Genomic DNA, 14,442 nt, shown 5'->3' on the forward strand with positions numbered 1-14,442 from the left:
TCTGTTCAAGTTATCGACCCCTTCTAGTTTATTTACATTGAATTCTTCAACGTGTGTATTTTTAAAAAATCATTCTCACTGTTTACACGCTTTGCATTGGATTGCTGAATAAATAACCCTAATTGAATCGTCCATTCCGAGAAGTCAGCCATCAAAGATTATCTCGAATGGCGTTTATTGTACATAGCCTGAATCAGCGTATCGCTCGTCCTACCGCGAGACGCGTCTTCTATGTATGCTATAATATAGCCTTACGATAGCTTTTTGCACAAATCACGTCAATATAATTCGTGTAATTTACCCGGAAAGTTTATTCTACTGATATTGTGCACTACCTACTTATATACATTAAATTTTCGCCAATATAATACAAACTTGTATACATATCTATAGTCAACGTGTGGTAATACATATAATTATCCTACTTTACTTGGAAATGCTGTTCAGATTATAATAAAACTATCAAAAATCATTTGCACAATATAGTACATATAATACCTATATTTATGATTCTTGAAATATACTTTAACAGATCTACGATTAAGCTCACCAATCCATCCGTGTTTAAAATTTAATAGCGACAGACAAAGAAAATATTGTCAACGTCCAATAATTGATTGGCACAAAAAGACGAAGAATATTTACATATTATTAAATTATGGTGGATCAATATCATAATAATATATCAATTTCATTATCTTTACACAAGTTTTGCAGTAGATTCACGAAGCACATAATATTATTATGCTTTTATTGTATTGCAACGTATTTTTTTTAAGTAAACCGTTTTTCCATGATAAATAACTACGGTTTGATTAGACTAGTCAAGATAGTACTTCAGTGAAACGGCAAATAATTTTCAACTATAGGTGCGACGAAATTTTGGGCTCGCTGCCAATCAAAGAGCGAACGTCGAGCTGTGAACACGGCAGTTTGTTTCGTGATGGCGACGGGGTATTAATTCTTAAATCGTGTAAAGATGACTAAAAAACGTTACCTATTTACTTGAAAAAGAAAACATGTCAATGAATATATTATTATTGTTACTAATAGAATAATAAACAGAACATTAAATGGATGCATGTTGGATTTATATGACAAATTATATTTCGTTCGGCACGCGTCACTTGCACAATCCGCGCATCGCCTAGCCACGATCTTTTTAGACCATGTCTCAACTGAGGTATAGCCTTAATTCATATTAGTACAATTCATTTTGATAAAATTTAATAATTATTGTATTTTTACACACAGTTTTCAGTGATTCCAGTGGTCTAAATGGAATATTTTATAAACCCGAGCGCTTGATAATTTTCCGAAAGTATTAACATATTTATCAAATTGTTAAATTTTATGTATATTTTAAAAATATATACTATATTAGACTTTTTATTATAAAACCTGCATACAGATGATCAATTTAATTTCTCCACCACTTTCATAAACTGGAACTGCGCTCCGGTCCATTTCGAGGCCTGGTTGTCACATGATCGCAATGTCTTAGTTAACACATTGTTATTAGAAAAGCGGTATTAATATGAAAAATATTTTTTAAGCTGAAAGATAAGGTTAAGTGATACAACGGTTTTTGTAGGAAACTAAAAAAATATTTCGATTCAAAATGCACCTTCTATTATATATTTAAAATATTTACCAATAGCTTTACTAAGATAATGACAATATTTTTTTAATGTTGTATTTTTACTAAAGCTGGTCTCGTTCTTTCTCAGGTGCCAATTTAATATACTGAAAATTTAATATACGTAGTTTCTCTCAATTAATCATCTTTAAAATTTGCAATCAATAAAATACGTTGTATTTATACAATACGTTACAATCATAAGATCGTGTTGCCATAAATCCAAGCAAGCTCGTACCGTGATTTAGTATCTAAATACTCCACTGCTTGGTGACCGCTATCAGTGGACATCGATTGTCCGTGGTAGCTGAAGATGTCCCCCAAGGGCTCTCAGCCTGTGATTAGCCTATCTAAGCGTCACTACTGTGTAATTTGTCCGCGACCAAATTGTGCAATTTATATTCGATCTCTAGGATAGCCGGTGGCGCCGCCTGTACTTGTAAGCTTACATTTTATACTTTTTACATAGACGTCTCCTGTAATGAGCTTTAGCTGTGTCATTTTGAAATATAAAGCTTTTTTATATTATCGAGCGGAAGATGGGTTCAAATAATTATAGTTTGTCAATGTAATGACCATTACATATTAATTTATGCAGTTGCTATTTAAAATCATATGCCATGACCTATCAGACACGTAGTAATCTGTACTACAAAGTAATACAATAATTGTATCAACTCTCTACAATTCTAGTGGTATTTTCATCAATAAAATTATACAATAATTTACTAAGGCCGGTTAGGATTAGTCGGATTGGTGAGTGGCGTGTCAAAATGAATAGAGCACAATGTAACAAAGCAAAAATAAATAATTAACTTTTTTTTTATTCAACGAATAATAATTAACAAGATTTAAGAATGAAACATTATTTTTATTGAACATACACAATTTAAAACACTTCTGAGAAATATATAACTTACAGAAAACAATCTTTTTTATATAAAAATACGACACCCAGCAGGATTCGAACCTAAGTAATGAACCTGATTCGAAGTGTTTTTCAATTATGTATGTTCAAAAAATAAATAAGTTAATAACTTCATTTATAATGGCTATATTAGAAGAATTGGAGGAAAAAATTCTACGACAACTAATAACCTTGACTAAAGATAATGTATTCATACTTATCTCGTGGTTTGATCAGTATTTAAAGAGAGGTGGTGGGGGTCGCTCGCTATTCGACCAAAAAATTAGAACAGAATCGATTGACTTGACTAAAATGATTTTACTAAATTACTCGACTAAATTTGTCTGTTCATTCACATTTAGTTACCTACTAAATTACTCGACTAATCCGAACCGGCCTTTATAGATGTAAATTTCTAAACAGACGTACAAAATATAATGTTTATTTGCCATTTTATTATTACTTACGTCCATAGTGTAATTCTTAACCAACATTTTGAAAAATACTATGTAAATTTGATGACGCTGTGATTTATTTTTTTAGTATAAGAGAAAAGCTTACATTTCAGTAAATTTTATGTTTAATTATCTGACACCAAAATCTTATAGTATATCCGGCTATAATCATTTAGTATCTATATAGGAATAGATTTTTTTAAATGTTCACACAAAAGTATCTCAAAAGCTTTCATGAGTATTTACAATAAAATAAAACGGCTGATAGAAGCAGAAAAATATAATTAATGAGTAATTAATATGAAAACTTTGCATCGTATATTATTTCTAATTAAACTACGCAAAACATATAATTATTTGTCATGTTGTTTACAATCAAGATTATTGTCTTTGAGAAAATTAATTCAAATTTGTTCAATGCTGAACAGGTGAATATCTTACAAAACAAAAATAATATTGGGTAACCATAGTATACCTATATTAATTGCTACATTTAGTATAATATCAAAAAGGGAACTCGCAATACTAAAATAATATATTTTGTATTTGTATTGTCTTACATTTTTAATTAATAACGTAGTGAAATCCTCATTAATTTTACTCATTTATTAGTTTATAAAATTGTACACCTTCATTTAATTAACGTTATAAGATTATTATAGAGATAAATACTATGGGTACCTATTCTAATAGACTGTTACTATAATTTGCAATTAATCATATTATCAATTTAGTTGTATTTATGGGTTGATATAAAAGGACAAACGTTAAAATTATAAAAACGCTAATAAATCGTCTCTGTTCTGGCAGAACACACTAACTGGAGAATAATAGTTTTGAGTAATTTGACTTTGAAGTTGTCGAAATGTTTGAAATGGTCTATCATGTGAGTTTATTAAGTAATCGTAAAAATAATGACTAAAATAAAGACTGTTTATTTATTAAGAAGGTTTCCAGGCGGTAAAGTTTGAAATAAGGAGCATTTTGGTATAACTAACTCAATATGTAATTTTTTCAAATTATTGTCTTCTGCCAGAACAGTGACGAAATTATATATAGGTCCATCAAAATGTATCTGTAACCACCTCAAGATGCGAAATAATTATTTGACGTCCATACTAGTTATTGTAATCTGAAACTGTCACATTTACGGCTCGCTAATGAGTACCCGGCTTTATAACTAAATTATTTTTTAGCAACTCAAAAAATAATCGATTAGTTCTGAAATTTTTACACATATATATTATTTAATATGTATGTATAATATTATATTTATATCACTTGATTTTTTTAATCATAAATATTATAAGTATCTTTTTTAATTTATTTACTTAATGTTGTCATTTTTGTATTGCAGATCAACGTAGCAGTACAATGTCTCAGCACAGACTTCAGCAGTCAGAAAGGAGTCAAGGTAAAAAAAACTTACAATGTAATAATAATAATATATTCATATCTCTGTGAGATCAGCAATATTTTTCCCTTTATTTCTCTTCAGGATCGCGTGCACTGGGATTAAAATATACCTACTTACTTACTCATACAAAAAATGACCTCGCAAGATTTTTCAATTCAAAAATTATTACGCCACACAAAATACACAACTGAATTAACCATAATAATTATATTCTCTTTTCTTCAGTAAGTACACTTTCTTCGTGCAAACGAAAGGGATGTACATATCGCTTAAATGCATTGTTTTAAATGGTAGTTTGGCTTTACTTAAACGAAGCATTAATTACTACAGGTAAATGCTTCTACCTCCTAATTAAATGCAACGAAGCGCATTTTGACAGAACACGATATGCGTTTTAGTCGGACGCCATCTTTTTTTAAATCGTCGTATGTTTGTTTGTACGCTGTACATTTATGGCGCTTGTCTTTTGTATTTGAACCTATTAACTTACTATAAAAGATGACGATAAAAACTCAATTATCTGCAATATATTAAACTAATAATTAAGTAATCATCTAACATAGTGTGATCAATAATTTATTAGAAAATGTAATTGTTAGAATATTATTCTGTTTTTTATAAAAAAATATGTCAATTGAATAAACATCATTCAGTGACAAATAACAACTTGCTGTATATTCATTCGACTTTGCAAAGCCAAAAGAGTGTAAGGGACATTTTGGTGAAAAATAGTGAGTTATGTATTTGGTTATTTTTTTATTGTCATATTCAACAACAAAAGTTCTTTGACGAAGTTACAAGTATTATTTGAGAACCAATAAAATCCATATTTCAAAAATTCTTGTTGCAAATTGTTACTTACGCTCTTTTGGCATAGCTAATTTGAATAATATATTTTACGTATAAAAATGCAGTCATTGTAGATTTTTTTTTTGTGAGGTTACCAAAATGAGAAGTAATAATTTGTTTTAAAAAAAAAATCATGTCAAATGACTGGGTACGTACTTGTATCAACTGTTTTTTCATACTTCAATACCACAGTTGATTTAATTAAATAATTAAAATGCGATTTGTACTGTCATTGAAAATTAATCAAACACCGTATGGCCAACGAATGATAGGTTGGCAAGAAAGTTACCTTCTAATTAATTTTTCAGAATCAATAACAGTAAAACTGAAAGAAATTATGTCAGACATATCTGTTTTTGTTTCTGTAGTTTTTAATTGTCGTTTTATTACAATCACAATAATAATGGCCGGCTTTGCTTGTCTAAACTGACCTTAATAAGTTCAACAAGGTGGATTATTTAAAAATCAATCCATAAATAATTATTACTAGTATATTGATATGACCGGTAAAATTTTGTTTTAGGCTTTGTATCAATAATAAATTAGTATGTAGATAATTTTCAAACCTGTGTAACATATAATTAATATTAATGGCTTTATTTGCATACTATAAGATTTTGTAATAAGTATTATTTTAACCAAAGAAAAAAAATATCTTGATTGGATTCGATTAGTCAAGTACTAGGTGCTAAAAGGAAAACATAAGTCATAACGAAATTATTAATAATACCTATATGCACTGTTGAAAAAAATATACTCAACACAATATGTTCAACATTTAAAATTATATTTTTCACGCCCATTAAGTTATCCTAGGTTAGATTAGTAACCTATCAATAAACAATAATAATATAGTAAAAGTCTTTGATATAATTAACATTCGTTTCAATGTGAAAGCTATTCAAATATAAATTCTTGATAATATATTGAAATAATAGATTTGATTGTGCAAAATAGTTTTCTCAAACAATGAGTGAGCATTTAATTGTCATCCTATAACATCATAATATAAGTGATGTTTTATTTACTGTCCTGCGCATCTATTCTCAAGACTGCTGTCGGCCGCTACGGTAGGTTTGTATCAAAGTATTAGCACTTATTGTAACAATTACAATAAGTTAGTTGTAATCGTTACAATAAGTGTTATGTTTTAACAGCACGTCTTTTGGCTGTGGAAAATTTAAGAGCGAGATAGGCAGTTTTGACTATTTAGACGGCAAACTTATTGTAATTGTCACAATAAGTACTAATACTTCGATACGAGCTTACCCTAGATAACTGCCGTAGCGGCCGAAAGAAGTATTGTGTATAAAATAGATGTGCTGGACTATTTCATTCTAAAATATTATTACAAATTGACATTTAAAACAATTATTAATTTCACATTCAGAAAGAAGTATTAACACAATATGCAAAAATAAAAGAAACATCAAAGTTCTTGCATTGTAAAGAGATAATAATATGATTTGCACAATTCACAAATTTTCAGAATAACTAATTTTATTTATGAATCAATTTGCATCATCAATATTTTGACACAGCTTTAAAACGTTTATCAGTAATTCCAGCCGAGGTATAAAAGTATTTTTTTAATAGTAAAATAAATAAATATGTAGTAAGGTATTAGTATATTATTATATCGTGTCCGGAAACTTGTACGTAAGCAGTTCGCCGTATCACGCTTCACCGTGAAATATTGTATCGGCAATATGGCCGTATATTAAAGACCGTCCAACCTCTTTGGGTCGGATACTACTGACATAAAATTCATGTCTAAATAAAACACGGTTCTTGTCGGTTTACACTTTACAGGAAGCCAGCAGCACACAAATTTTGAAAATAGCCGATATACTGGATTATTTGTTAGGTTAGGTTAGGTTTTCATTCTTGAATTCATGAATTTTACCAAAATCAACCATGAAAATTAAATTAATGTTTATATTGAATCTAAGAAAATTTGAGACCGTATAGTATACGGCAGTGGCGAAGGGTGGAAGTAGGTTGTTAAGATTCGACATAAATAGTCCACAATAAACTTTGTCAGTCATGCGTATTTGTTTTCATTGAACTAACTCTACAATTTAAAGATGGTGTTGGTTAGTTTTTAAAAATAATTTAAAGCCTGCCTAAACCAAACCATAATAGTTTTAGTATATTTTGGGCGATACGACAAAATTGTGCACACTTTTTCATGCATACTTTTCGTTGGATTAAGAATACATATTACACATATAGTTGGTTTTTTTTAATTCCCTGCCTTTTAAGCCCTGCCTAAACCAAACTACAATATATAAGAAATATTATTCTATCTATAAAATATCTAAAGTTATGTATGATATAATTGCATAATTTTAGATATTTTATAGATAGACGAGTATTTTTGACTATTATCTATTATGGCTTGGTTTCGCAGGGTTTAATTGAATTATAAAAACTAACCAACATCATCTGTAAATTGTAGTCTTATTTCAATGAAAACAAATACGTATGACTGACAAAGTTTAGTATTCACAAGCTCACGGCGAACTGTGCTACGGTGAAATGTTTCCGTACGATTTACATGTAACCATATTATATGTATCGATATATTACATATTGTCTCAAAACATATCATCATTTATTCATAGAACCTATTTATGCACGAGTACATAAATATGTGATTAAAATTATTGAGGTTATGTTTTTTTGTGCCCGTCAATTTTAGTTACCCATGCATCCCGTTAGTCTATGAATACTAATGGACAATAATAAATATATTCAACATCTCTCATGTAATAAATATATAGTACCGAATATCATAACTAGACCAATTTGTTCGTTTTTTTTTTATCCGAGAACATGCTCCGGAACATCTTTTCACAATATTCTCAAATCACGCCTTAATTGTTATGTATGACCCTTAGTCATCAATCCGGATTATTGAATTAATTTTTCCCATACTGCTGTTCAACTATCTACAGCAGTAAATTACGACAGTAGCTAATATTGGCTGTTGCAACTTTTTGACTGCTTTATTTTTCATTTAAATCGTTTAGATGCTAGGTGAAAATATTTTCTAATCGGAGATGAAATCATTGGGCATTATAATTAAAGGCAATTTTCTATTGCAAGACGTTTTGATATTATTACCGATAATAACATGTTGCAAGATTCCGTTCATCGTAAAGAATTAGTGTTCGCGTTATCACTATAAAATTAATAAAAATAAACTACATGTTTTAGTTAATATTCTATTTACTTACTTATTTAAATATAATTATTATAATTGTACTGCTTGAATAAATTAATTTTATTACAGTAAAATCTACTTTTGATGTAACAAATTACACCATCTCAACACTTCTAAAGCTTCTCAATAAACTTATAGACAAATGAATCATTTTATCATTCGCATTCACATTATGACTGTCAGTACTTGGTAGGAATTCATTACTTAAATTAAATATAAATCAAATAATATTGTACATTATCAACAATCTTTAATAACGGTCAGAACCGCATTCGTCTACTCAGAAGAATATTGTCAACTGAACTTAAAAGGAAAATGTTACCAGTTTATTATATTTTTGGTTGAAAATCTACATAAGTACCTATTATGTAAAGCAGTGGCGAAGACTCCATACTAGGCGATTATTTAAAGCCTACCTTCTTAAGAAAAATAGTTTTTATTTTCATAATAACGTATTTATATAATCACAAATAATAATATATTCAATATGCCCCAAAGACATTTATCGTATAATTGTCATATTTTACGATCTTTTCCCATATTTCAATAAGCACCATCTATGGCATCTCTTGAAAGTTTAAAAAAATAAAACACGCCGCGTTTCACTTCACATATTGTATAGGATTATTTTTGCGTTAATCGACGGGTTTTTCAATATGAAGTTTTTTTCTCATAATTTCAAAATGTCTGGCGTCCCGCATACAAATGTGCAAGCTGTTTCGTTAGCGCTTGCGTCGCGAGAGCGCATTTATTCAAAATAATTAATAAAAAGATAATTTTAAAAAATAATTTCTATGCCATTAAATCACATAAATATGTATTGATAAAAATATAAAATAATTTATCTCGTGATTTTTATTTATTCATTAGTTCACTCGTTAGACAATTTAGATATCTGATATTGTACCTACCTAAGTCTGTGTTTTAAATATAGAAGTATTTTAAAATGTCTAGTTTTACGGGTTAAATTATAAATTGTTATGGAACATAATACATATACAACAACGGATATTTTCATACATGATAGGTAATATATTTTGAGCGTATGTTACGTTTATAAATGTTTAGGAAAATACAGAAGTAATTCAAGCTAATTGCTTAGTTTTATGAACAAACCAATTAAGCTTTTGAAATTTCTACGTTTTAGCGTACCTATTCATATGGGTTATCTTCTTATTTCCCGCAAATATATCTGACATGCATGGTTACTACCACAGCCTACCTCTTTCAAAAAGTCACCCTTCGCCACTGATGTAAAGTAATGGGATAATTTATTAAAATTATTGTTTTATTTTTCAAAATTATATAATTACAAAGTTTAGAACACTTCTGCTCACCACAAATTTGTTATTAATTAGTTACTTGTTTCATTCAACAAATAATTTACAAGATTTAAGAATGCAACATTCTAATTATTGAACATACTTACATAATTTTGAAAACACTTCTAAGAAAATACATTTTAACAATTAAAAAAAAAAAAGTAAGACACCCCACCCCGCAGGAATCGAACCAGCATCTCTCAGGTTTCGCGCCTACGCACATAGACCACTATGCTATGAGTACTATACTTAATTACTAGAAATTTTTACTTTTTCACCGCCACATTTATGGCTCTAGGTGCGAGCGTTCTATAAGTTTAGCAGACACTATTGAAATGAATCTAGAGAATGGCACACTATAATATAGGAGAGTTGTATTGTTAATTTATTGGGCTACTCATGTCATTATATTAATATATAGTAGTAGTGGTTATACGTCAGAGTATTGAATGTAAAAGAAATAATTTCTCATGAATGAATGGTAGGTTAATTAATATAAGTGAGTGTTTCAAATTTACTGTCGAATAATAAGGATTTATGACATATTTTGAAAGTAAATTCAGTTTCCTGCGCCTTATCAAATTAACAATCTTAATTGAACGGAAATTGCTCCAAATTAATTGTATCAACTTGATTTTATTGATTATTTTGGCGGTGGTATAAACATTTCCGAATGGTATTTAATATTTTTTTAATAATGTTCATAAGTACATACTTATAATTATTTACTACAGTAATATTCGGTAAAATAATATCATTTTATAGTTTCACTTTAAATTTGAATCAAATTTACTTGTAGATATAAATTAATATTATCTACACATCGTGAATCGTGACTATGAGAATGCGTCGGAATTTTCAAATTATATATTTCACAAAGTATTTTTGATACCTATTGAAAAGATTATAATAATATGCCTATCCTTTGCTTGTATAATCAAAAATGTCTGGTTGACAATTTGTCATGGTTTTGTTTTACTGTAGGTACTATCGACTACATACTGTACTATTCCAATCACAGAAAAGATAATAAATAGAATACCGATAGGCTATATTCAATACGCCGCATCTTGATGCAGGGTTTTGAATGTGTGAGTGTCCTACGTAAAAGAAGCACGCGTTATGAGTAAAATAAGCGTAAATGCATAAACCGAGAGCAGTATTCGACGTAAAACGTATTCTTGACACGTGTGTGAGTTTAACCCGGATTCTTACTTACTCGAGTCGGTTATAATACCTGCTATTGCCTTACCCGTTATGTATTTCAGTTCCCATTATTTCTGAGTTCCCTGATTCCAATTTATTTATACTTTTTTAGTCTTATATTCATTCATATTTTTCTTTTAAGTTCACATTCTTATGAGTGTTATATTATTGTTTTTTTTTTGTTACAGGGCTTGCCACTACATTTACAAATTGACACGTTTGAGGACCCACGAGACCCTACAGTCTTCCACAGAGGATATTGTCAAATTAAAGTATTTTGTGATAAGGTTTGTTCAATTAATATAATTAATGTAATCTCATTAAGATAAGTTTTTGTTTGAAAACTATTTTTCAATAAAACGTTGAATAACAAACCCATTAATTATTTATCTACTGCTGAATGTAGTAAGTCAATTACCATTTATGTTCCTAAACAGATCATACATATGTGCCTCCACAGAGTGTAGATTATATTAAAATGTACTTACACCTTTCTTAAAAATGTATCTGTTTCATTGTGTCGAATCTTCGTTTTACTACAAGAAAGCATACCCTCCAAATTTTAAATACATGTAGTTGGCATTCTTTTAAAATATGAGAATCGACTCAGTAATTACATATTAGACAACCAAAAAGCATTAAAGTTGCTTTGTCATAAATTACCAGTTTTTCACAATCTGAATCAATTAAATATATATTTTTCCGATATGTTTAATATCCAATGGCAGTTTATTGCACAGAAAAAATGCAAAGACTCTTTAGGCTCTAAAACTTTTAGTGACCTAAGCCTTCAAGTAGCTAAAACCGCCACTGTTCAATGTTATCCTTAATATGATGACGCATTTAAATATTTTTTTGCTTATAAACTATTTTTTTCAATACAGGGTGCAGAAAGAAAAACAAGAGACGAAGAAAGACGAGCGGCAAAGCGTAAAATGACAGCGACGGGTAGAAAGAAGCTGGACGAACTCTACCACCCTGTAGTTGAGAGAAGCGAATTCTACAGCATGTCAGACTTAGGAAAACCACCAGTCCTATTCACACCTGCAGAAGACCTAGACAAGATGGCCGGTATGGACTTGCAAGGGTTCTACGGTCACGACGATGGTTCATTACCGGGAGACCCTCACATCATGAAGGGAGGATCACCGTTCCTGCTGCATGCCGCCAAGCCTGCGACGCCCACGCTCAAGTTCCACAATCACTTCCCTCCAGATGCGCCAAGGTATGGCGAAGGGTAATTACACTTTTCTTAAAATATTAACTGACATTCACTTAGCCCAGAAAATAATTTATAGTCATAACAAAAAACATGACATTATAATAAGCATTATAATGATATTAGTACCTCTTGGACTTTTCACCAAAACGTTTCGGCAAGAATACTAAACCACATACCAATTGATTCAAAAAAGTACGTCATATTAAAACATAATTTCTCCTGCGGCACTATTACATATTAAATGATTATTCAAAAAAATGATGAACGGATATTTTTATTGAAACATAATAAAACACTTGGAGTTTAATTAATTTTCCGGTATTTTTTAAAGATTGTTCTTTTATCCTTAGTATACCTAAATATATTTTTATTTATTAATATATTTTTACTTTACAATGGTATAGATTATTAAATTGTATATGTCTTATAATCCTTTGGGTGTAAGTTTATATTTTGAATATATTATTATGTACGAGTAAAACTATAATTGATTTTAATAAGAACTAAACCTTTGAATTGACGGATCAATTTTGTGTTATAAAATTATCAAATGCAATCAATATAGAAATGTTTAACATAAAAAATATTATACCATTAGTGTATATCTAATTATGTAATATTATTTATCGTTGGATGATTCTGGCCGCCCAGAGAGGTGTTGTATTTCACACCCAAATTTTAATTATTTCAACCGGAAACTAATCATAAACTGAATTACTGTCAGAGGTCACTTTTATCTAATTAAAAAAATGATATCGACCATACAGCCACTTCAGGCGTAGTTATACTATTTTTTAATTAGATTTAATTTTAAACCATCGTATTTTCGATAATAATAGGTAGATACTAGAGGTGGGAAAACTGTTCCATTTTGAAGACTTATTATACTTACCCTACTACCGGTATAAAAATACTTAGTATCGAAACTTGTTCCAAAATACTTACTAGTATTTGGGATATTATATAGAGCGTTTGGCGTGCAAAGCTGTATCAGTGCTTTTTAGAAGCCATTTTTACACGGATTGTCTATATATTTATTATCCATTTACACAATCACGCATAAAATTTGAATTCAGTTTATAAGTTCCAATTATAACACTAAAAATTGAGAAACTCAGCGTGACGAAACCATATCAACACGTAAATACTTATCAGTATCATTCACAATACTCAACTGGAACTAAAACGAACTTGTCACCATTTCTGTCCTTCACTATACCAACTCTACAACTGGGGAGAAAGAGAGAGCAATGACGCCAATAACAGTTGAGTGTATCACGGCTCGACATACGTGTATTATGCTATCTCGCTCGCGCGCATTTAATGTTAATATTATTGAAAGGCGAGTCGCGATGATCTCATCGCATTCATTCGAACAAGTTTCTTGGGACAAGTTTATTGGGCCGCACATACTGAGTACGGGTAGTTGCATGCCGAGACTTGAGTACACAAACTGGTGACAGTATTTCCAACTCACCTCTAGTAGATACTCACTTATTAGCTGTTGTATAATATTTGACTACATTTAATAATATAATCTAAATTTTATCTTTCCAGCGAAAAGAAAGAACACCCCCTTTTGGACAGTGGCGGCGGAGATGTTTTCTCACCGGTCCTCAAACGGGCGCGCGCGTTATCGCCACCCCTCACAGAGCGGGTCATGCTATACGTACGGCAGGACGCCGAAGATGTTTATACACCCCTTCATGTAGCACCACCAACAACGCAGGGCCTCTTGCATGCGGTAAGTCATACTTTAATCTAACGCATTCCCCCCTACAAATATATCATCCCTATAATAAAATACGGTTTCATGCGGTTTTGAATCAATGCTGTGACCGTTTGGCTTTTGGTAAACGTGGAACGTTCTAATTTTGAAACTCTCATTGATTAGAACTAGTGCTAATATTTTTTTTAATATAGTAGATGTGTAGTATTCCTCATTCAAATTTATTAAAAAGAACATTTGACCATCTCTTAATACATACGTTTAAAATTGCGGGAAAAATACATTTATTAACTGTTTTCGAATTAAAATTATAAAATCTTACAAAATATCGAATAATATGTAGGTATAATTTCGTAGTAATTCTCAGATTCTATATAAATTATAAGTCGCTTATTCTGTTTATTTCACTAAAAAGGCTCTTTTATCTATGTCAAAAGTAATTAATTTTATTATTTGTAGATTTATAA

The 14,442-nt window shown here is 30.0% G+C and overlaps 1 protein-coding gene across 8 annotated transcripts in view; it reads left to right on the forward strand.

The window, feature by feature from the left end:
• grh (grainy head) overlaps nucleotides 1-14,442 on the forward strand; it is a 562,310-nt gene that overhangs the window by 542,714 nt on the left and 5,154 nt on the right. For 4 of the 8 annotated variants that reach the window (XM_085947266.1, XM_085947268.1, XM_085947270.1 and 1 more), the window contains 4 exons: nucleotides 4,359-4,415; nucleotides 11,213-11,311; nucleotides 11,909-12,261; nucleotides 13,804-13,990. In XM_085947266.1, the coding sequence (XP_085803392.1) occupies nucleotides 4,359-4,415; nucleotides 11,213-11,311; nucleotides 11,909-12,261; nucleotides 13,804-13,990 (696 nt within the window). The remainder of the gene's footprint in view (nucleotides 1-4,358; nucleotides 4,416-11,212; nucleotides 11,312-11,908; nucleotides 12,262-13,803; nucleotides 13,991-14,442) is intronic. The other 4 variants (XM_085947267.1, XM_085947269.1, XM_085947272.1 and 1 more) reach the window with 1 other exon arrangement.

This window comes from Rhyacophila brunnea, unplaced genomic scaffold (genome assembly GCF_057557595.1).
Source record: "Rhyacophila brunnea isolate RB1 unplaced genomic scaffold, BYU_Rbru_1.0 scaffold_2, whole genome shotgun sequence".
Lineage (NCBI taxonomy): Eukaryota > Metazoa > Arthropoda > Insecta > Trichoptera > Rhyacophilidae > Rhyacophila > Rhyacophila brunnea.